Below are 22474 nucleotides of genomic sequence, written 5' to 3'. Positions count from 1 at the left end.
CCCCCCGGGGGGGGGGGGGGGTGGTGGTGGTGGATGCGGCCAGCAGGTCCCCCCTGCAAGCGACTCACAGGTTCCCTCTCCTGGAACGATGGGGCGCACAAGCGGGCATCTACGGGCAGAGTGGCAAAGGTTGCCCGGGTGAGGCTAGCAGCCCTGGATGGGGAGGCCGGAAGCTCCCCTGGCGGACAGGCTCCCCTGCAGCGGCTGCCCCGGGCCTGCTGGCACTGGCCTGGAGTCACCAGCAAGACGGCCCTTGCGGTGGCCCTAGGGGAAGGAGGCTTACCCGCGCGCAGCACTGGATTCACAAGGCTGAGCCCCCTCGTCCCCGGACAGCTGTCCCTGAAAGGGGCGGGCTGCCACCCGCCACCCCAGCCAGAGCACTAGCAGATTACCTGCTAACATACTGGCTAAACCAGCTTATCTCCGGCCACCAGGCCCCCGGGGGTGAACAGCCCGCGCACCCCGGCACACCTGCCCCCGACCAGCCACCTGCAGAAACCGGGAGCCAGAAAGGGGCTCTGGGAATGATCCAGCCCCAGAAGGTGGGCAGGGAGGGCTGAGGCCCAGAGAGGGGAAGGCGCTGGCTTAGGGAGACAGGTCTCCTCAGTACAAGGGGGCAAATCACTGAACCCCACGAAGAAGTGGAATGGGTAGAAGGAAGACGCCACGTGTCTGGTACACAGCAGGTACCCAGTGAGGCTGGCAGTGAGGCTGGCGGAGCACATGGGGGAGGGCAAGTGGGGGTCTGGCCACTGCCCTGCCCTGGGTGCACGTGTGCGCACACACGCAACCCTGGGCCCAGCTATCAGGTGGGCAGGGTAAGAGGCCTCCCTGGCCTGAGTCTACCCATAGCAGCCGGCAGTGGCTTGGAACCAATGACAGCTGTAGTCATCACCTCCCCGCTCTGCCCTCAGCCACCAAGGAGGCAGCAGGCCACCCTCGGCCCACACTCAGGGCAGGCTCGCAGAGGGAGCCCAATCGCTTCCTTCCACCCTGGCAGTCCCAGGCACAGACTCAGCTGCCTGTCAGTGGTGGGGAGGGGGGCGTTTCCAGGACTCCTGTACGAAGTGCTGACACAGGGCGAGGCCTCTGAGGCAGGTGAGGCAAGCAGCGAGGCCCCAGGGAGCTGGCCACCTGCTTGGGGAAACCGGGCAGTGATCCACGTGGGCCCTCCGGCTCGGCTTCACACGGCAAGCGGCCAGGGGTGGAGGCAGGGGGTGTCCAGGCCAGGCTCCCATCTGATGGGAGCCGAGGGCTGCCCCTTACTGGACGTTTATCACACGCCAGGGGCTGTGCTGGGCACGTCTGTGCTTTATCTCACGTGTGGTCTCTGCTTTACCAGACCAGGAAATGGAGACTCAAAATATTAGGTGTCTCCCCGAGGTCACAGGGGAGCAGGCTCCCCTGGGCCTCAGAGACCACAGTGAGCCCCACCCTCCTTGACTGGGGTGGGCAGTTGAGATGTGGTGGTGCGGGGACGCTGCTGCTCCAACACCGCTCCCGGCTCAGCACCAAGAAGCTGGAGCTCCAGCCAAGGCACCACTCCCGGCTCTGCCCACACTAGGCTCTCCCCTGTGCCACAGTGCCTCCTGTTCCCTGAGAGCCACCGCCAGTACCAAATCCACCCCTTCCCACCCTCAGCATCCAGGGCAGAGAACCAGGCTCGCCGATCTGATCCCTAGAGAAACAAAGTTGGCCTCTGAGCCCCAAGATGGGCACGTCACCACACCTAACCACTGCTGCCTTCCCACCGACGCCTCAGCCACCCTCCACGCTTCCAGAGGCTAGGCACCGGGCCACACCACAGACCCGGGCCCTAGCACCCCCCCAACACCCTGCAGAGCATCGCTGCTAGCTGAAAAGGCTCAGGTCAAAAGCTGGGGAAGGACGCAACATCACGGTACCAGGTGGGGCCTGTCCCCCGGAAGCACAGGGGCTTGTTTGAAGAGCAAGTGGCGCTGTGCACGTGCCCTGAAGCCTGGCCTCGGCTCCCGCCCCAGACATCAGTCCTTCCAGTCACTTTGGAGCAGCAGTTAAACGTCACAGATGCTAGGGCAGCAACTGCAGGTCGACCAGTTTCCCAGAGAGAAGGCAGGCTGGGGGTGGGGGCCCTCTGCGGGGGATGCACAGACTTCCCTGGGTGATTTGAGCTGAAAACAAACCCAAGGTCACCCTGGGTCATCATCACATCACCACGTGGCCTGCTGTGGCCCAGCGCTGCCAGTCAGGTGCACTTAGCTTTGTGCAGAGCGACGACGGCCCACCCAGTCACAAGGCCTCCCCTCGGTTCTTGCTGAGCCTGAGCTCACATGTGTGAGACACCCGGCTACACAGGAACCACCATCAAGTCTGGGAACAGAACAGCTACTTGGTCCACACAGACGTCAAATCCTCCACTGGGAACTAGATGTCCCGATGGAGATAACGAATCCACCACCAATTCTCCAGCGCTGGTGTGTGAACCAGTGCTCACAGATCCTTGGAGAGAACCCCGGGCACTGGTGACAACTGCCCTCTCTTGGGAAGGATAGGCCTTTATCCCAAGGTGATGCATCTCCTTTCTTTAAAAGAAATTAATATTCATATATTTCCCATTCTCTTACGAGTGAATAGTGATAGTAGATGGTCATTTAAAAAAATGAGCTTGTTGGGCTTCCCTGGTGGCAGTGGTTGAGAGTCCGCCTGCCGACACAGGGGACGCGGGTTCGTGCCCCGGTCCGGGAAGATCCCACATGCCGCGGAGCGGCTGGGCCCGTGAGCCATGGCCGCTGAGCCTGCGCGTCCGGAGCCTGTGCTCCGCAACGGGAGGGGCCGCAACAGTGAGAGGCCCACGTTCCGCAAAAAATGAAATAAAATTCTAGCTCCACGAAATCCAAAAGTCTGGAAGCCGCTGGGCTGCGCTTCTACTTCAGGATGAGCCCCACAGCAATCAGTCCCTCGCTGCGCTTGCCCCCAGCGCGCTCTCATTTTGAGGAACTTGTTCTCCGCGGCTACATCTCTGGGACCGGTTCTCTCTGACCCCAACCCCTCCCCCAGGGGGTAGGGAAGCCAGGTTAGGATAATTTCCGCTCCTTTTTCGGCAGCAACTCCTACCTGGCTGGTCTCTGAACCCCCTCCCACCCCCTCTCGCATGTTAATTCTGACAACAGAACAGACTTTCCTCTCTCCTTGGCATGCGGTGGGTCTGAAATGTAACTCCCACTCCCAAATGCTCCCAGGCTCCAGGAGGGGAGGGGAGCGATCAGCTGCAGGCACAGAGCAGAAGGGGAGGCGGAGGCTTGGAGCGCGATGCCAACGCCAGCCGGAAGGGAGCCAATTCTGAAGTTAGAGCGCCAGCGCCTCCAGGCCAGCCTATTGCCTACTATCTTGGGTCGGAAACCTGAGGCCTCCTCTGGGTTGGGGCTCAGCTGGCGCTCTGGGCTGCCAGCTCCAGCGGCCCACAGAGGCCCTCACCTTGGGGGTCGGCTTTCTTGAACGCGTTGCCGGCGTCCACAAAGCAGGTGGCCGCGTCGTGCTTGCTCTGGAGCTGCAGGTGCAGCTGGGCTGCCTGGCAGAAGGCGTTTCCGGCAGCTGGAACAGAAAAGGGGGATCCCCGTCTTAGCAGGGGCTCCACGCTTTAGGTCGCTCAGACAGGGCCCGGGGAGGTGGTCGAGCTCTCCAGGGGCAGACAGAGCCCCCGAGAGAGCAAGAGCGTGGCCGGGGTGAGCCGAGGTGCAGGCCTAGACCTCAGGCCTCCTGACCCCGGAGCTGCTGTCCGCACCCCCGGCCCAGGGGAGCCTGGAAACAGCATCCCCGGCAGAGTGCCGGCTGAACCATGGGATGGGGCTGCTAGGGGGTACTGGGGAAGAGAGTGGCAATCAGGATACAGCTACCCCAGACCCCCCACTGCGTCTCCCCTTCCAAGACTGACTTCTCCCCGCACGGCCCCCAGCCATTTCAATCTAACTCCCCGGCTCCCCTGCCTCTGTCCACGTGCCGGTCCCTCGTCCAGAGTCGCGGCAGGTTGAGTGGCAAGGAGGCCTCACAATGTCCACTGCCCCAGGGGCTTCGCGTCCAGAAAGGGAAACAGGACGGAGAAGCCACGAACTTGAGAGCATGGGGACCAATGCCCATGGGTGCAGGGAGGCGGAGACCACAGCTGAAGGCCAGGCTGTCCTGTACTCAGCTGCGAACTGCCACCTTCCGGGCGCCCCACGCCATCCTGTTCCCATGTCTCCGGCTCCTAACCTATCTGACCTCTCCTCCTCAAGGGGTAGGGGCTGTGCTAACTGGGAGCTCCAATGGCCAATGCCAGCTCAGTCCTGAGGCCCCTGCCCTTCGTCCTCCTCCAGCTGAGTCCGAATCACAGAATTCCTGAGCTGGAAGAGGACAGGAGGGCCTGGCCCCCATCCTGTACCTTTAGAGCGGGAGGCTAGACAAAGCCACCCAGGTTTTCACTATGTATGATTCTTTCTTGTTTTTAAGGGCTCCCAACTGGAGTGCAGACTTTCCAGAGGAGTAGTATCACTGGGGGAAAAGTTAAAAAAAAAAAGGCCTAAGGCTTTTGTTTGAATATTCGGGGGAAGGAGGGAGGTGACAAATTTTAGGAGAGAAGCACCATCTATGTGACTGAAACAGAAATATTCTTTCTCTAATGGTATTGTTACCTTAGGAGCACATAAAAATACACATAGGATCTGGCTCTAGGCACAATACATGCTATGAAAGCTTAGGAAAAAGCTCTTCTAATTTTCAGGACACCAAAAATATTCTCAGAAAACGATAGTCCATTCTGCCCTGTGCCTCCACAGCCCCATCCCAGGTTTCGTTTCCTTTGTAGTCGGAAAGTTCCTCCCTGGGTTTCAACACTGTCTTTGTTTGATACTCTTGATCCAATCTTGCTGATGTCTGAAGCCATGTTATGAAGTCAGCCCCCAAAGGGCTCGAGCGCTGGCTTTTTGAACCTCTCTTCCAGGCCTGCAGGTAGCTCCCAAACAGATCTTTGGCCCCTTGGACCTCCAGGAGCTCCTCCCTGGACTTTCCTGGCGGTCCAGTGGTTAAGACTCTGTGCTTCCACTGCAGGGGGCACAGGTTCAATCCCTGGTCTGGGAACTGAGATCCCGCATACCGCACCGTGCGGCCAAAAGATTAAAAAAAGAGCCCCTCCCTGCCCACCCACCTCTCCTTGGCGGACGCCGCCCAAGCTCCAGCCTTGCCAGGGTCTGACCATACCCCTCCTGGCCAAGTCAGAAGGGCCACTCTGCCCACGAACACAGCCTGTGAGAGTCTCAGGAGGCATGTGACCTGGGATGCCCTCTTCCGGGAAGAGGCCCTTCCAGTATACTAAGATACTGTCTGTGTGTGTGTGTCTTGCCCCAACTGGAGTGAGAGCACACAGATGGCTGGGGACCTTGTAAGTGCTCCTGAAGTCTGCCAGTCGGTTGACTGGAGTCCTCTAAGGGCTTCCCCTCCCACTCTAGAGGGAGGGGTGCTGCTAATAGGAGTGGGAAATGGAGCTCACAGCTGCCACTGTGCTGTGCTGACTGCTCTGCGTGGGGACGACTGATCTCAATGAACCCCCATGACAGCCCCGCAGGGTCAGGACCGTTCCTTTCCCTGTTGCCGTGCTAAGGAGGAAACAGTTTTGGAGAGGCCAGGTAACCTCCCTGGGGTCACGTGGCCAGCCTGAGCTGTGACACAGATCCAAGTCACTCTGGCTCCAAAGGTCAGGAAGCCACATGGGGCAGGTTAAGCCCTCCAGCTCCACAGTCAGAGTTCTGGTTTCTGAATTCTGCTTCAGTCACTCACTAGTCGTGGCGTGTTGGGCAAAGGGCTGGGCCAAGCCTCAGTTTCCAAATCTGTGAAATGGGGATGTTAATGGTACTGACCCTCATGGGGTTGCTGTGATGATTCAGTTAGATAATGCAAGCTTGGTACTTAGGAGAGTGCCCAATAAATGGAGCCGTGATTAATGTTATTACTGGAACCACTTGAATGATCCCCAGCCCAGAATTCAGACTCTGATGGAAGTATTAGGGAACTGCTTCCACGGAAACCTGAGATTCTTTCTTTCTTTTTTTTTAGTAGAATTATAGGTGATTTACAATATTGTGTTAGTTTCAGGTGTACAGCACAGTGATTCAATTCTACATATGTATATATATTCTTTTTTCCGATTCTTTTCCATTATAGGTTATTACAAGATATTGAATACAGTTCCCTGTGCTATATAGTAGGTCCTTGTTGGAAACCTGAAATTCTGAATTTAAGGAGAAACCCCTCAAAGAGCTCATAATCTACATGGGTCTATCTGTAATCTATTTATCCTTACCCTCTAAGTTCTCATTCCAAGGCCCTGTGACCCAAGTTGTAAAATAACCCAGTGGGCTCAGAATGACCAGATGGCAGACCAGTGGGTTTGTAAAGCTGGAGATGGCATTGGTGGGCGAGCTGCAAGGCTGAGGCCTCAGCCAGGTCTCTGGGACTGGAAGCTGAGGGGAAAGAGGAGAAAGAGCCATGGAGGCGCTCTAGCAGGGATCACATACCACTCCAGTTTTTGGCCATCTTGAACATGTTTGCTGCTCTGGCGTAGATTTCACATGCTTCCTCTATTTTGGATGAGCCTCTGGGAAAAAGGAAAGGAAAAACAGGTAAGAGAAAGATCTAATCTGGTACCAAAGAGAAAGCAAGCCAGGACTTCCCTGGGGGTCTGGCAGTTAATTAAGACTGAGCTTCCAATACAGGGGGCACTGGTTCGATCCCTGGTCAGGGAACTAAGATCCCACATGCTGCACAGTGAGGCCCCCCCAAAAAAGGAAAAAGCAAGCCTTCTGCCCCAGCGACAGTGGAGATGTGTCCTTACGTCGCCCGCTGGATGGTGGCCCCAGCCCCAGCATGTCCCTGTGAAGCCAGCTTCCCAAGTCCAGCTACAGCTCAGGCCTCTGCCCGGGCTCAAGGGAGATGGAGCTGGTGGCCCCCAGCCCCCACGCAAAGGCTGGCTAGGCCCTCGCTGGGCAGGTCTGGGCTGGACCCTCATTGTGTGGTGGGGGGCCCTTCCCAACCACCCCCAAGGAGCCCTGCCTCTGACAGTCTCCTCCACTTCCTGCTCAGATGCTCGGTGCTGACCACTGGATCCCAGGCTCTCTGCAAATCCCTTTTCCCCACGAGACTGCAAAGCATTCTGGGGGAAGAGTCCATCCTTGGACACCTTGTCCTTTCCTCAATGCCCTAACCCTGTCCCTTGCACACTGCAGCTGTCCAATGAAGATGTCTCATCCCTAAAAGCGTGTTGCTGCCAATTCACAACTAGGCAGATATATAATGATACAGACACATGAAGAAATACTGTTTTTAAGTATGTACACCGAAAGTTCCCATTTGTGTTAAAACAAAACAGAAAAAGAGGGTGAGAACAGAAACATACATGTAAACATAGAAGATTTCTGGAAAAATACACACACAAAAAATAGTTACAGTATTTTTCTCTAAGGTGGGGTCTGTAGAACTGGGTGCCAGGTGTGGGAGACAGACTCATATCCCTCGTTAGTACTGTCTGGATTTTAAAATCGTCTGCATATTTTACCTATTCGAGAAAAAAGATATATATATATTTTAAATATTAGCATTTACATTGGGTTCTGTGATCCAGCAATGAATTACATTCCTAGCAATTTATCCTAAGAAACTAAGCAAAGGGACTTCCCTGGTGGCGCAGTGGTTAAGAATCCGCCTGCCAATGCAGGGGACACGGGTTCGAGCCCTGGTCCGGGAAGATCCCACATGCCGTGGAGCAACTAAGCCTGTGCACCACAACTACTGAGCCTGCACACCTAGAGCCTGTGCTCTGCAACAAAGAGAAGCCCACGCGCAGCAACGAAGACCCAACGCAGCCAAAAATAAAAATATATAAATAAACTAAAAAAAAAAGAAAAAAAGAAAAAACAAAGAAACTAAGCAGAGAAGCTACAAGGATGTTCAGCACAAGATTATTTAAAATGGCAAAATAATGGGAATTCCCTGGTGCTCCAGTGGTTAGGACTCAGCGCTTTCACTGCCAGGGCCCAGGTTCAACCCAGGTTGGGGAACTAAGATCCCGCAAGCTGTGAGGATGCCCACCAGCCACCCCCCCCCAAAAAAAATAAAGCCACACAAATAAATCATCTTCACTGTCCTACCCCTTGGCCCTGTGTCAACCGGCCCTGGAAGCTTGCCGACACCAGCCACAGAGGGTGAGGGCCTCCGACATAATTCTGGACACAGTATGGGGAGCACCCCTGCCCTCTGCACTGCTGGTGAGGTAGGGCCAGCTTGCCCATGCTTTGGATGCACATCAGATGTTTGTTATAATAATCAAACCAGAGCCCCGGAGCCACCCTCCCTGGAGATCTCACTCAGCAGGTCTGGGTGGGGCCTGCAATCAAGATTTGTAACAATGGCTTCAGATGATTCAGATGATCAGGCGAGTCTGGGAGGGAAAAAGCTGACCTAGACTGACCTCTTGGGAAGCAGTCACCAGTGACTTGTCCCATGTCAGGTAACATCAGAAGGCAATACCCCCAAGGCAGGCTGGCAGGGTGGCTGGGACTGGAATCCTGGCTTCCTGAATCCAAATCGCACCAGGTAAGCTGCTTCTTTCGATGAAAAGTCTCCCCTCTGCCTTCTGGGGCTGTGCTGACACTGCACCCACCCTCTGCTGTCCCCAGGAAGCAGTCCTGAGGGATGTGGTGACACACACCTCCCACACTCACCCTGCTGGGTTCCCCCATCTTCCCACCACAGCTGCACAAGACGCCTTGGGCCTGGGGCCCCTGTTTGGAGTGACTTCCTCAGAACCCACTCCTGGCCCTGGAGAGGTGAGGAACTTTCACAAGCTTTGGGCAGAAGAGATTTCAGAAGGGTCCCTGGGGGCCAGGCTACAAAACCCCCTGGGGGATCTTCTCTGGAAGGTTCTCTGAAAGGAGTCAGGTGCACTCACAGGCCGAACCACAGATCTGCCCACCCCATGGATCCCCTAGTGCATCCTTCCCTTCCTTGTGGGTGCAGTTAAATCCTCTCCAGACCCAGACATTCTCTGAAAAAGCTCAGGTTCCCGGAGGAGCAGAAATGGCCTGTCCCACCACGGAGAGGCCCAAAGCCGGGTGATAACAATGAGCAGAGTCAGCCTCAGCTGGCTTGTCGCAGCTCAGTGGGGCGGGGCGGACTCAGAACACAAGGCCTGTCAGCTGCTGGGCTGAAATTCTATGATCCCAGACTAAGCTGGGCCAACCCTGTGCTGGCTCACTGATTCTAACTGTGGGTGGAAAAGCCAGAGGGATTAACATCTGCTCAGGCCTCCAGGCCTGCCTTCTCCTTCCCCTCAAAGCTTGGGTCCTGGCCACTCCCATGACCAGGCGATGACAGGAGAATCTCTGGAGCTCCAGCCTCTTGCTTTAGAGATGAAAGTGGAGTCATCAAAGGGGAAAGTAATATGGCTCGGGTCCCTGGCAAATCCTGAAGGAGAAGCCATTCACACAGCCATTTATTCAACTGGGGAGCAAATATCTGAGCATTTATTATGTGCCAGGCACTGCAGGTAACAGTAGCAAACAAAGGAGAAGGACCTGACCCTCAGTACACAGGACATCAGCAAGACAACTGCAGAGGGACTGGGGGACGAGGGGCTTCTCTGAATGGGCAGCTCAGGGGAAGCTGCTGTGTCTATGTGAGATTTAAGCTTAGTCCCCAAAGATGACTAAGGAGCCATCCATGTGAAGCGGGATGCACATTCTAGGCAGCAGTCACAGCACGTGCAAAGGCCCTGAGACAGAAACAAACTTGGCCAGTTCAAGGAAGAGAAGGGGACCAGGATGGCTATAGTCCAGGGAGTGGCAGGCACTGAGGCTGGAGAGGTGGACAGGGGACCCCATGCTGGAAGCCAGGACAAGGGTTTAGGCCCTATAATAAGGAGCGTTCTGCAAGGAAAGAATGGGCAGAAGGAAGAAGAGCCCAGCTCCTCTGCTTTTCCAAGCTGTCTCCGCATGTGATAAACCTGCATTGTTTACTACAGGATTTCTCTCCTTGGTCAGGTCACTTCATGTCACTTATCTAAGAGTGGCCTCCCCGACAAAACCCACAAACTTGCTGAGGGAAAGAAACCAGGCCTCCCTTGGACCCCTGCACAAGGGCCAGAGGGGCTAGCTGGCCCTGCATCTTCTGAAGAGCCCAGGTGGCAGCGCCTGTGACAGCTGACTGTGCCTCCCCACAATGATCCCCCCAAGCTGCCTCTGCTCCGTCCTTCCCATCACACAGCTGCGAGCCACACTGGGAATAGAGGGAACTGGTTTGGGTGGGGCTGGTGCAGGGCTGTCTATAATTACCCCACTCAGCTTTGCTTTCTCCCCTCCGCGAGGCGGAGGAAGCAGTCTCAGGTCTCCCAGGCACAGCCACCATCCTCCAGCGGCCGCCATATGGAGGGAAGGGTGCGGTGCCAGGCATGCACAGATAGCCCGGTGGGACCCAGGCCACAGGGTCCGCAGGGCAGAGTCTCAGCCTCCCTCCTTCCTTTCTCCATCCCCTGGGCACTTCCCGGCTCCCAGAAACAAGCCACCCACCCAACCTGCAGTCTCCTGAGGGCCTCAGAAGGCAAGGCAGGTGGAGTAACTCCCATGTTAGGTCCCCGACACTCCCTAAACCCCTGTCCTTCTGCGGCGCCATAGACACCTGCCCTCAGCCCCCTCCTCGGCCTGAAGGTCCCTGCCCTGAGTCTCCGACCCGCGCCCTGGGTGGGGAAGAATGGACCCAAGGGCCGGTGCGGCCCCGACCTCCTCTCCTTTGCTGTGCATCCTCACGACTCATTACAGTGGCCTGCCAGGTGCCACCTGAAGCAGCACAGAGAACCTCACAGTCACCCTCTAGGTATGACCCTGGCTTACAGAGGAGGAAGCTGGGGCTCACAGTGGTGAAGGGGCTGGCCCAAGCCGATGCTGCCGGGAAGCGGCAGGGCCAGGGAACCTGCCCTGCCTCTTGCTCACCCTGTGATCCAGGAAGCTTCCTTCCCTGTGTCCGAGAGTCTTCTGGAAAAAGAGGGGGCGCACAAGCTCCCTGCCTGCTCCGGCCTCTCCTGTGGATTAAACAGCCAGCGCTGCTCAGGTTTCCCTCATCTGAGGAGTAAATGCTGCTCTCAGCTGGAGCCAGCCTGAGCAGCCTCGAGGCCCCGAGGGAGTCATTAAGCCAGCCCCCCGCTGAGTGCTAGCCCACCTCACGGAGTGGCAGGCTGAAGGTACATCAGAAAACAGAGAGGCCCCTGGCACCGGGAGCAGCGGCCCCCCCCAGCCTCGCCCCTCTGCCGACTGCACCGGGGCTGGCAGAGCCAGAGCCACGGGGTCTCTGGGTATCTCTCGGCCTCTCCTCCTGCATCGCCCACGAGCGCTAAGCCCCTCGCTGCCCCTCTGGCTCTGCGGTGCATCGAGCTCCCATAGGGTCCCAGGAACGACAGAAGAATCCAGTATTACACACTAACTGCCCAGCTCTGAAATGCCTGGACGGGCAATGGGGAGAGAGAGAATGCACTTGGGGGCCGAGAGACCGGGGCTGAGGTCAGCCTTAGGCACTTTGCTAGCTGTGTGGCCTTGGGCTAGTGATCCCTGAGCCTTGGTTTCTTTATCTGTGACACAGAGACAATGAGCCTGACCTGGGAGGCGTCTCGTGAGGATGAGAAGGTGCAGTACCTGGCACACAGCACAGTGAGGCCCGGAGCAGGCGCTCGAACAGCTGCTATTATATGAAGGAGGAGAAATACACCCCAAAGGCTGCTGGCCACCCAGCAATGGGAATTCTAGAGTCGCTCAGGATGGGTGGAAAAATCGAGGACCACAGTCAGGCAGGCCTGGACTCCAGTGCTGGCTCGTGGCGCCCCAGCCTCTGCTTCCTCAGCTGTAAGTGGGGATAAGACGCCACAGCCGGCAGGCCTGCTGGAGGCACAAGGAACACCCCCTGCCCCCGCAGGCAGCAGCCAGGAGAGCGCCTGCCACACAGCAGGTGCTCAGCCAACGAGAGCATCACTCGCTTCAGGCTGGCGGAGAGAGCAGGTTCTGGAAATGTTCTTTCGCATCGCAGTGTGGGCTTCATCGCCTTACCTCCAGATTAGCTAAGTGGCGCCCCTCCCCTGGCTTCCACAGAGCCGGGGGCCTCCCACCTACCCCACCCCCTGCACACCACACTGATGGGGCTGGTTCCCGGGCCATCACCCTCCTGCCCGTGAGCTCAAAGGCAGCGGCCACGCCTCCCACACGGCTCAGCAGGCCTTCCCGTGGTTCTTATATGGATGCCCTCTGCAACCCAACAGGATTCCTTCATCCCAGCCAGAGCACCCAATGGTTCCTATTCTTAAAAGATGTTTTGGAAAGACCCTTGCCTCTCAGTAGCCCCACTCCAAACAGGAGTGTCGAAACCTCTGTGTGAGCAGACAGCAGGGTCCCATCCATCAAGAGAGGCAGAACCCTCAGACTACAGGGAAATGACAGCTGGCTTCCCTGGAAGCCTTGTGTCCCCTCAGGAAAGCCTCCACTCTGAGCCCGGGCAAGAGAGGCTGAGTTTGAAGTTGTGGATCTTGGCAGCTGGCAGGGGACAGTGAGTCACCTCGGTGCCCAGCTCACCGGCACCCCGGGGTCCTGCGTGCTCTGCAGGTGGAGGGTGGTCTGGAAGCCGGCACTCCTCAGCCAAGGGCCCAGGGGGGTCCTGAATGGGGGACACCTACCCGGAGGACCTTGGCCGCAATCTCTGCCTCAGGAAAGCCAGCCTCCAGGGCTCCCAGGGGTTGCTGGTGCCCAAGAGCGCTTCAGGCAGGAACTGTGTCAACATTTGATCTGCAGGCTGCTGTTTGTGCACAGAAAGCACCCCGTTATCTCTACTTCTCCAGCGCCTCGGGCTCAACTTCCAATCACAATACCTAATACTAATACTGTTGATAACAGTAAGCACTTAATAAGCACTCACGAGGGTCAGGCACCGTGCTCGAAGCGCTTCACATGCATAACCTCATTCTCTCCTTAGGACAATCCTACGAAGTAGGTATTACTATGATCTTCAGTTCACAGAAGAAGAAACTAGCTAAACACACTGGTATCTGAGTGGAAAGAAGTTTTTATTTTGGATTTGGGGGAAGGGGGTCACGGGGAGATGTCAGGGACAAGAAAAAGCACCGGGAACAGAACCACTGTTTGGAATCTGCGCAATCCCGAAGGGGTACAGCAAGAAGTCTGGATCCCTCGGGAGACAGGCAGCAGGAAGGAAGAAAAAGCACATCTTGCATCTCCCCTCTCCTTTTCCACAACTGCATCGTCTTTGGGAAATCGCCACCTTTCTGCTTCCAGAGCAGAAGTCTGGGCTGCTCTCCCATCTCCTGAGCCCTGGCTGGGGAGCTGAGGAGGGGAGGGAAGGTACAGAAGCAGCTCAGATCTGTGAGCCAGCTGGTACAGCCTCCCTCCCGGGCTGCTGGTGCACCAAAGCCCCCTAGTGTCTGGCAGCCCAGAAACAACGAAGAGCAAAGAAGGCCTTAACAGCCAAGGTGACGGGGCTGCCCCCGATCCCAGGCGGGAGCAACCCTCCTTGGCCCTTTTGACATGAGCAGAGACCTCTCAGTTTGGGCTGCTGTCATCGCTGAGGTTCCTGCAAGGGGGACGAGGAGCAAGAGGGACAAGCTGAGCCCCGACACTCCCCCCTCCAGTCCTCGGAAGCCACAGGGGGTTGTGAAACGCTGAACCCCAGCAACCCCGGCTCCAGAGGGAAGGTGTCAGGAGTGGTTCCCGCCCATGAGGCAAGTTCTCTCGGGCTGGCCCCTCCGGCAGACAGGCTCTGGTCAGGCGGGTCTCGGTCTCCGTCTGCATCCCTGTCCTGTGCGCTAGCCTTGCACCACGGCGACTGCTCTTGGAGCTGAAGGGTCTGGGATGAATACACCTGCTCTTTCTTTCAGATGTTTGGAGAAAACTGCCACGTGGGTGGGGAAGATGGGGGAATCAGAGGAAGGAAAGCTCCCTAAGACGCCTAGTTAGCCAACATCCTCCCTAAACGGAGTGCCCAGAAATGGGCCCGAGCATCAAGGAGAAACTTCGTGTGGCAGCAAGAGGGCTTTGGGATCAGACAGGCCAGTGTGTGAATGCGATCTCCCACTCACCAGAGGACTGGGCAAATATACCAACATCTCTAAGCCCCCATTTGTCCACCTCCACAGGGATGTCGTGAGGACTACATGTGAGGACGCAGGTAAAGCGCCTGGCCCAGGCCGGACTCAGACTCAGAGTGAGCACTTAATAAACGTTATCAGCTATCATTACTGTCACTGTCTTCACTCTCCCCAACACCAGCTGCTGCAGTCCTTTCTACAAGGCAAATGGGAACCCTCCAGCACTGGCCCCACTATGGATTGAATGCTTGGGTCCCCCACCAAAATTCATGTGTTGAAACCTTAACCTCCAAGGTGATGGTGTGAGGAGATGGGGCCTTTGTGAGGTGATTAGGTCATGAGGCTGGAGCCCTCATGATTGGGATTAGTGCCCTTATAAAACAGACCCCAGAGAACTAGTTCACCCCTTCCACCTCCCTTTCCACAATGTGAGAACACAGTGAAACAATAGCTGTCTATGAGGAAGCAGGTCTTCACCAAACACCAAATCTGTCAGCACCATAATCTTGAACTTCTCAGCCTCCAGAACCGTGACAAATAAATTTCTGTTGGTTATCAGCCACCGAGCCTATGGTATTTTGTTACAGCAACCCGAAGAGGCTAAGACAGGCCCCCATTAAAATCCTTAATACTCTCCAACACCTCCTCAAATCCAAGCTCTTTGTCAGAAGACCCTCCAGGACTGGGCCTGGTTCTTGTTCAGTCTCACCCCCTTCTGCCCATTCTACCTTTATGGGCTAACACAGAAGCCCCTGCATTAAACCTTCATCTGGGCCTTGCTCAAACTGTCTCCTCTGCCTGAAGCAGTGCTCCCCCGCCAGAAAGTACCCCTGGAACTCCTGTTCATCCTCCCAGATGGAGGTCTCTCCTCTGGGGAGCCATCCCTGTTCCCTTTAGATCTTGGTTCCCCATCATTTCGGGCTGAACCTCCCCTCACACTAGACCTCAGTTCACACAATTCCCTCTGCCTAGAACACCTTCCCCAGCCCCCACTCCCTTAGCATGACCTAGGGTTCCTTGGGGCCCAGCTCACACCTCACCAGAACCTTCCTTCAGCTCATGCAGCTTCCTCTTCGGTCAGGAACCTCCCACAAATGACAAAATTTAGCCCTTAGTCACATTTGACAATTTTGCTTTACTAGTGTTTTAGCAAGTGTTCATCTTGCCTTCCCAACCAGGCGGCAGGTGTTTCAGGGTCTCACTCAGCTGCTCCCTCCAAGCACGGCCCAACAGTACACTAACCCCCAGTCCAAAGGGACCAGACACCAAAAGCCACTCAGGAAAACCATTACCGAAAACTGAGCTCTTAGCCCCACCCCAGAACACTGCACTTGAATTTCTCCCCTTGTGAAAGAGGCAGAAACACACATACCCTCTCCCCACTCTTAACCTCCAAAATAAAACATTTCTCACCTAATCAATACAGGCCATCAGCCCCGGATGTTTCTCCACACCAGGCAATTCTCAGCCAGGTTACTCAAGTTCTTTCACTAAACATAATCCACCCTCAAACAACAACGAGCAGCTCCCATCTCCTTTCCTGGAAAGAACCCTCCCCCACTTCATTTCTTACCAACCTCCTAACACCATCTCTCCCAATCCCTGGTCCTCCCCGCAAGCCCCTTCCCCAGCCTTCTGGACGACTCTCCCAGCCTCACAGCCCTCCCCAACCTCTGCCTGTCTCTGCTGCCAGGCTCCATGAGGCCCCTCCTCATAGTTCCTCCTAACTCACTACAAACTCACCCGGCCTACTGCAGCTCTCCCCCCAGGCCGATGAGCAACACAACCCTCCTCAGTCCTCCGCGGCCTTCTCCCTCCCCCCGGGGCCTCAGGCCCCCTCCCCTCACCCTATTAAGTCCCCATGGCCCGGAGCTCCGTTCCCAACCTCTTTCAGCTCCTCTCTCATCACACCGTTTCTCCCTGCTCTGACCCCCCCATCCCCACTTCTCCCATCAGACCCCTACCTTGATCCCCACCAGCCCCGTACAGGCTCCACACCTGTTTCCTTCCCGGAAGTAACACTAATGGTAGCTAGCACTCTCAGAGTGATAACCACATCCCAGGCTCAATTCTAAGTACTTCACTTGCATTCTTATTCAATACTAGTAACAAACACCTGAGATAGATTTCACTAAGCCCCCCTGCAACAGGGAAATTAAACAGCTTACCCAAGGTCATGAAATGGCAGAGACCACTTCAAACCAGGGCTTTTGACACTCGTAAGTCACTAAAATTCCTCAAAGGATGGCCAGCCAAACAACTTTTACGAGCCAACATGAACTTTATGTGAAATGTCTGCCACACTGCAGGTGTTGGTTCTGTCTCCCAGACCCTTTCAACGGTATCCTGGGCACGCCACTCTCATCCTACTCACAATGCCCACCCAATGCTTACTCAAGGATCACACAGCAGGCCTTCGGCCCCTTTTGGTTTTCTCATCTCCCTCATCTCTCCCTTTTATCCCTCCAGTTCCTAAATCAAGCCTCACCCCATCTTAGTCTCCAGCCTCCCAGTCCAGGCTTCTTCAGAAGCCGTAACTCCATCACCCCAGGGATTCCTCTGCTCAGATCTCAATTTGTCAGGTCCCCTTACATTACTCAGCCGTGACCAAGGCAATACCCACCCCTGACACCTCACACATCTCAGACTTGGGCTCATCATCCCAGGATCACCTTAGCCCTGAGCCCTGGGCCTGCGTTCACACAAATCCAGCGCCCCAGGCCTTGGAAAGGTGAAGCCCTCGGGCAGGGGTCCTCAGTCCCAGGGACCCAAGACGCCCGTCTGGGATCCTTCAAATAGGTTCTCCTAGAGCTCCAAAAGGCTTCTTGACCTGGTTGCCCTCCCAGGTTCCCTCAGTCCCCGCAGGCCAGGTCCCCTTCAAGGCCTGAGACCACACTCCCTCGGCCCAGGCTCTCCTCCAGCCCCTTGGCCCATCTTCAGCCTGGGTCCCCTTCCTGCCTCCAGATGGTGTCGCCTCGGCCTGGGTGTCCTCAGCCCAGGGCCCTTCTACCATCTCGGACAGACTCTCCTCAAACTATTCTGCCAATGCCACAACCCGCGCACCCTGGCCCTCGGCCGGTGTCACCTCTGCTGCCTTAGACCATGTCACGTAATCCCGCAAGCCGCCCCCCCACCCCCGCCCTCTAGGCTCGAGCCCTTCGTCTCTATCGCCGCCCCAATCTATGACTCCTCTGTCCTCTCAGTCTAGGTCCCGGCCGGACCCCTCGGCGCGGTTCTTACCCAAAGAGGCCCGAGAAGAAGGACTGTGAGTTCTTCACTTTGCGCTCCGCCTCGGCCAGCAGCGCCATCGCCTCCGCTTCCTTCCCGGAGTTGTCCATGGCGGCCGCAAAGGTACTCATCAAACCGCCCGACCCGGGCCCTCGGAGGACTCAGCTGCAGCCGGGCGGCGGTACACAGGTCAGGAGAGCTTAGTGGTCTGCGTTGACGTCGCACCGGCGCGCGCCTCAATGCGGCCCAGAACCACGTGATTCGCACTGGCCAACCAGCGGCGTCGTAGCGCGGCGCCCGCCCCGTCGGCCACGCCCCCGCCAGCCGCCGCACGCCGCCCCGTGACTCACGGCCTCCAATTGGCGACCCGATGCTTTAACGCATGCGTATGCATCCGCGTACGGCACCCTACTCTCTTCCTGATGCTACCGGGACAGACCACGTGACTCCGCGTAAGCCAATCGTAGTCCTCACCGCCAAGGACCCGCCTTGAGGTGCTACCTTTCTGGATCCTCCTCCACCAATCAACATCAGCCCTTGGCTCCGTCTGCACTTCCCGGCGGAATTTGGACCGTAGTCAGCTGACCATTGATCCTCACGTGACAGCTCCGTGCCGGAAGACACGGCCAATCCACGCCTGGGTTTGACAGTTCCCTTAAGCAGAGTTTAGTCCCCGCCTTCGCTCTTTACCTCCTGACGTTCTCCTTCACTTGGAAAGGCGTAAGTAGTAAGACGGAAAGTGGTATCCCTTTTCCTGCGCCCTCTGTCGACCTACGCTGAAATTGGTTTGGGAAAGCCAGTGAAGTAGGCGAACATCATTTTATCGTGCTTTGCTTTCTTGCCTTTCGCAGAAATTACGGTTTTTACAAATTGAAGGTTTGTGGCAACCTTGTGTTGAGCAAGTCTGTCCAAGCTGCGCCATTTCCCAAACAGCGTCGGCTCACTTAATGTCTCACTGTCACGTTTTGGTAATTCTTGCAATACTTTAAAGTTTTTTATTACAATATTTGTTAGGGTGACCTGTGATCGGTGATCTTTGATGTTACTGTTACGACTGGCTAAAGGCTCAGATGATGGTTAGCATTTTTTAGCAGTTTTTTTAATAATTTCATTTTTGATTTTTTTCTTTGACCCATGAGTTATTTAGAAGAGTGTTATTTAGTTTCCAAATACTTGGAGACTTTTTTCTCTTATTTCTTTTATTTATTTATCTTTGGCTGCATTGCGTCTTCATTGCTTCGCGGGCTTTCTCTAGTTGTGGCGAGTGGGGTCTACTCTTTGTTGCGGTGCGTGGGCTTCTCATTGCAGTGGCTTCTCTTATTGCGGAGCATGGGCTCTAGGCTCGCGGGCTTCAGTACTTGTGGCACGCAGGCTCAGTACTTGTGGCTTGCGGGCTCTAGAGCGCAGGCTCAGTAGTTGGGGCGCATGAGCTTAGTTGCTCCGCGGCATGTGGGAGCTTCCTGGACCAGGGCTCGAACCTGTGTCCCCTGCGTTGACAGGCGGATTCTTAATCACTGCGCCACCAGGGAAGTCTGCAATAAAGTATTATTAAATCAAGATATGTATTTTTTTTTTTTACACATAATGCTACTCCACACTGAATAGCCTATAGTATAGTGTAAACATAACTTATGTGCACTGGGAAAGAAACAAACAAAACTCCTATGACTGGCCTTATTGTGGTGATCTGGAACCGGACCTGCAGTACCTCTGAGGTATGCTGATACTTGAGCGACAGGAGTCAAAACTGAGAGCAGAGGTTCTCTAACTCTGGTTTCAATAATAGCTGGTGAGACTGTGTTAAAAATTCAGGTTCAAACACACCTAGTGCCCAGATCTTAGTTTTTAATACTGTTCTCCAATAAAAGTAACCAGGGCTCCTTGGATAAATGGCTGGTTCTAGGACTGGGCAGGAAATTATACAGGATGTGCTTAGAGCATCTTGTAGTTCCAGAACAGAAGTCTCTCAGCCTCCATCTCACTGTCTCTCTCTCTCTCTCTGTCTCTCTCTCTCTCTCTCACACACACACACACACACACAAATGGGGTATGTCAAAGAGACACAAGAGCCAACTGAAAGAGCTCCCAATAGTCAAAGCTGGAACAATTTGAGCAACAAAGTAGCACTGGATAATAACGCAGTCTATAAAATCTCCATGAGCCCATGCTGATATAAATGAGTGACTGAACAAACAGATAAATGGCTGTGCATAATTCCAAATAATTTATGTGGCTATTCTGCCCTCAAGAAGTTGAAGCATGACTCTTCACACCTTACGCATGAACTGTGCACAGTGACTTCCTTCCACAGATGAGAGTATTGTGGGCGGGGACTAAGTTTACAGTGTAGAAACATGACAAACATTGTCAGCCAGGTGATGGAGGTTAACATCAACAATGACAAGTCACACTGATACTGTGTACCCTTAATAACATGTGATGACAGTGGCACTTCACTTCTGCGGTCTTCCTCACTCTCTGATCATTAGAAACATAAGACAAACCCCAGTTGAGACACATTCTCCAAAATACCTGACCATGACTTCTCATAACTGTCATCAAAAACAAGGAAAGTCTGAGAAACTGTCACAGCCATGAGGAGCCTGAGGAGATGTGACAACTAAATGTAGTGTGGTGTCCTGGGAGGATCCTGGCACAGAAGAGGGACATGAGGTAAAAACTAATGAAATCTGAATGAAGGATGGACTTTAGTTAATAATAATATAGCAATATTGGTTCATTAATTGTAACAAATGTACCATACTAATGTAAGATAATAATAGGGGAAACTGAGTGTGGGGTATATGGAAATTCTCTATACCATCTTCCCAACTTTTATGCATATCTATAAACTATTCTTCTAAGAAAGTTTCTTTAAAAAATTTAAGTTCCAGGGCCCTACCTCCAATGATTCAGATTAGGAAAGTCTGTGGTGGGGTACAGGAATTTGCATTTTTTACAGGACCCCTAGATGATTACGATGCAGATAATTTGCGGTTGAGAAAACACTGTTTTCTGGGGGTGGAGTTTGGCTGGGGGGAGGTAATTCACAAGAAACCTTTGCCCAACTCTCTTATGTTCAGAGATTCTTCTGGACCACCCACTTGTGGTTGCCACTGTATTCTGACCGCAGATTAGATGGGGGTGAGTTTGGATAACCATGAACAGTTTGGGTTCCCTGCCCCTCTAAGCAGCACTATTGTAAAAGTTTCCATTTGTTTAAAGCTGTTAAGTTTCAGCTTAATTTGTCACGCAGCAATAGATAACTAATATACCACCCGACCATGAAGCCAGAGACTTTCATTTCCAGTGTCATCGGGCTTCACTTGTTATGGAGGGCGGGACCCACACGGTGACAGCAACAGCATGAGTGCTTGTTAAGTGGCTCAACAGCATGAGTGCTCAGGTCATATGGGGCACCTGCCAATATCCGATTTACGTTTTTCTCATCAACAGATATATGGGGGGCTTCCCTGGTGGTGCAGTGGTTGAGAATCTGCCTGCCAATGCAGGGTACACGGGTTCGAGCCCTGGTCTGGGAAGACCCCACATGCCACGGAGCAACTGGGCCCGTGAGCCACAACTACTGAGCCTGCGCATCTGGAGCTTGTGCTCCGCAACGAGAGGCCGCGACAGTGAGAGGCCCGCGCACCGCGATGAAGAGTGGCCCCCGCTCGCCGCAACTAGAGAAAGCCCTCGCACAGAAACGAAGACCCAACACAGCAAAAATTTAAAAAAATAAAAAAAGTCAAAGGCATTAAAAAAACAAAACAAAACAGATATATGGAGGTAGGCGTTTTCCATCCCAGTTACAGGATGAGAAAACTGAGACTCAAACAGGGAAAATGACTTGCCCAAGGTGGCAAAGAAGGAAGAAGAGCCAGGCTGTAAGTTCTGGTTCGTCTGATGCCAGAGTCCTTTCCCCAGCCACAATGCCCGCACCACTTCAAACTCAACTTCCTCCTCTGCTCCTCCCTCCCCGTCTTTTCAGATTTACTGAGCTGAAAGCTGGCCCTTCTGTGAAGCCTCCTGACACCACCGTTTACCCTGCTCCCCAGCCAGTCCCTCCGAAGGCAGCACACAGTTATAGACAGAGTCACGCCTTTAAGCCATCAATCCTCTGATGTGTTCCTCTTCCTCATCTCAGTTAACAGCATCTACTCAGTTGCTCAAACCCCAACCTGCCATGCCAACCTTGATCCGTCCTTTTCCTTACCAGCTCTCCCTGTGACGTGTGACCCATCAGCAAGTCTGAATCTACTTCTAATGTGATCCCTAATCCTTGCGCTTCTGGCCTCTTCACTGCTACTCCAGCCCAGGCCACCGTCTCCGCTGAGAGCCTTCCAGCTACTCTCCAGGCTTCCCATCTTGCCGCCCACAGCCCCCACACAGCAGCTAGAGCTTTGAACAGCCTCCCCTGGTTCCCGTGGCAGAGTCTGCGCTTTGCCACACCGTGGCCTGGAAGTGGGTCTCAGCCTCAGCAGCCTCCTCAGTGTGGCTTCCCAGCCCCGTGCCATCCACCTACCAGCGTCTGCCACTCCCTGTCACTCCCTCGAACTTGGCCCCCTGCTGTACCTTCCTCATGTCGCTTTGTGGTGGACACAAGGTCTGACTCCCCAGTGGCTATTTCTGCTTCCTCTTCTTTTCCTGGCAAACAGGATTCCAGTTTTGATCGGGTGACAACAAATTTGAGGGAACACACTGGTTCTCCCCAGTCCTGGCACTGGGGAGAACGAGGGGGGAACACAACTTGTGCTTTTGTCGTGGAGACAAATCTTGAAGGTCCGGGATAACGGTGGCCACTTCCCTTTCCACTGCCAGGGATCAGTTTAGAAAGAGCACGGGCTACAGTTCTGGCCGAGGAGACGTGAGGGGCGTTCTGTTGGGCGCTGCTGCAAGCTTTCCTCACTCTTAAAAAGGGGAGCAAAGAAGGGAGGGAGCTGCTCTCTGCCCTGCACCCTCTGAAGGTTTGGGTGCTCGGCGGCGTAGAAGAGGGGATTCTTGCTGCTGCTGCAGCCGACTTGCTGACGCTGGCCACTGCTGGCAGGCCTTGACTTCACCGTGGAGCCACTGGCACCACCACGTGTCCTGAGAGCTTAAACCTACGCT

The 22474-nt window shown here is 54.9% G+C and overlaps 1 protein-coding gene across 1 annotated transcript in view; it reads right to left on the bottom strand.

Moving 5' to 3' along the window:
- Positions 1 to 17785, bottom strand: part of NAPA (NSF attachment protein alpha) — a 25481-nt gene extending 7696 nt beyond the window's left edge. Inside the window, exons 1-3 of the mRNA XM_007458472.1 lie at positions 17378 to 17785; positions 6525 to 6604; positions 3454 to 3570 (exon numbers count right to left, since the gene is read on the bottom strand). Of these exons, the coding sequence (XP_007458534.1) occupies positions 3454 to 3570; positions 6525 to 6604; positions 17378 to 17496 (316 nt within the window). The 5' untranslated portion in view covers positions 17497 to 17785. The remainder of the gene's footprint in view (positions 1 to 3453; positions 3571 to 6524; positions 6605 to 17377) is intronic.
- Positions 17786 to 22474: the final 4689 nt, after the last annotated feature.

The sequence above is a fragment of the Lipotes vexillifer genome, unplaced genomic scaffold (genome assembly GCF_000442215.2).
Source record: "Lipotes vexillifer unplaced genomic scaffold, Lipotes_vexillifer_v1.1 scaffold371, whole genome shotgun sequence".
Classification (NCBI taxonomy): Eukaryota; Metazoa; Chordata; class Mammalia; order Artiodactyla; family Lipotidae; genus Lipotes; species Lipotes vexillifer.
Note: the sequence above shows the minus strand (reverse complement) of the source record. Positions and strands in the feature narration are given on the sequence as shown.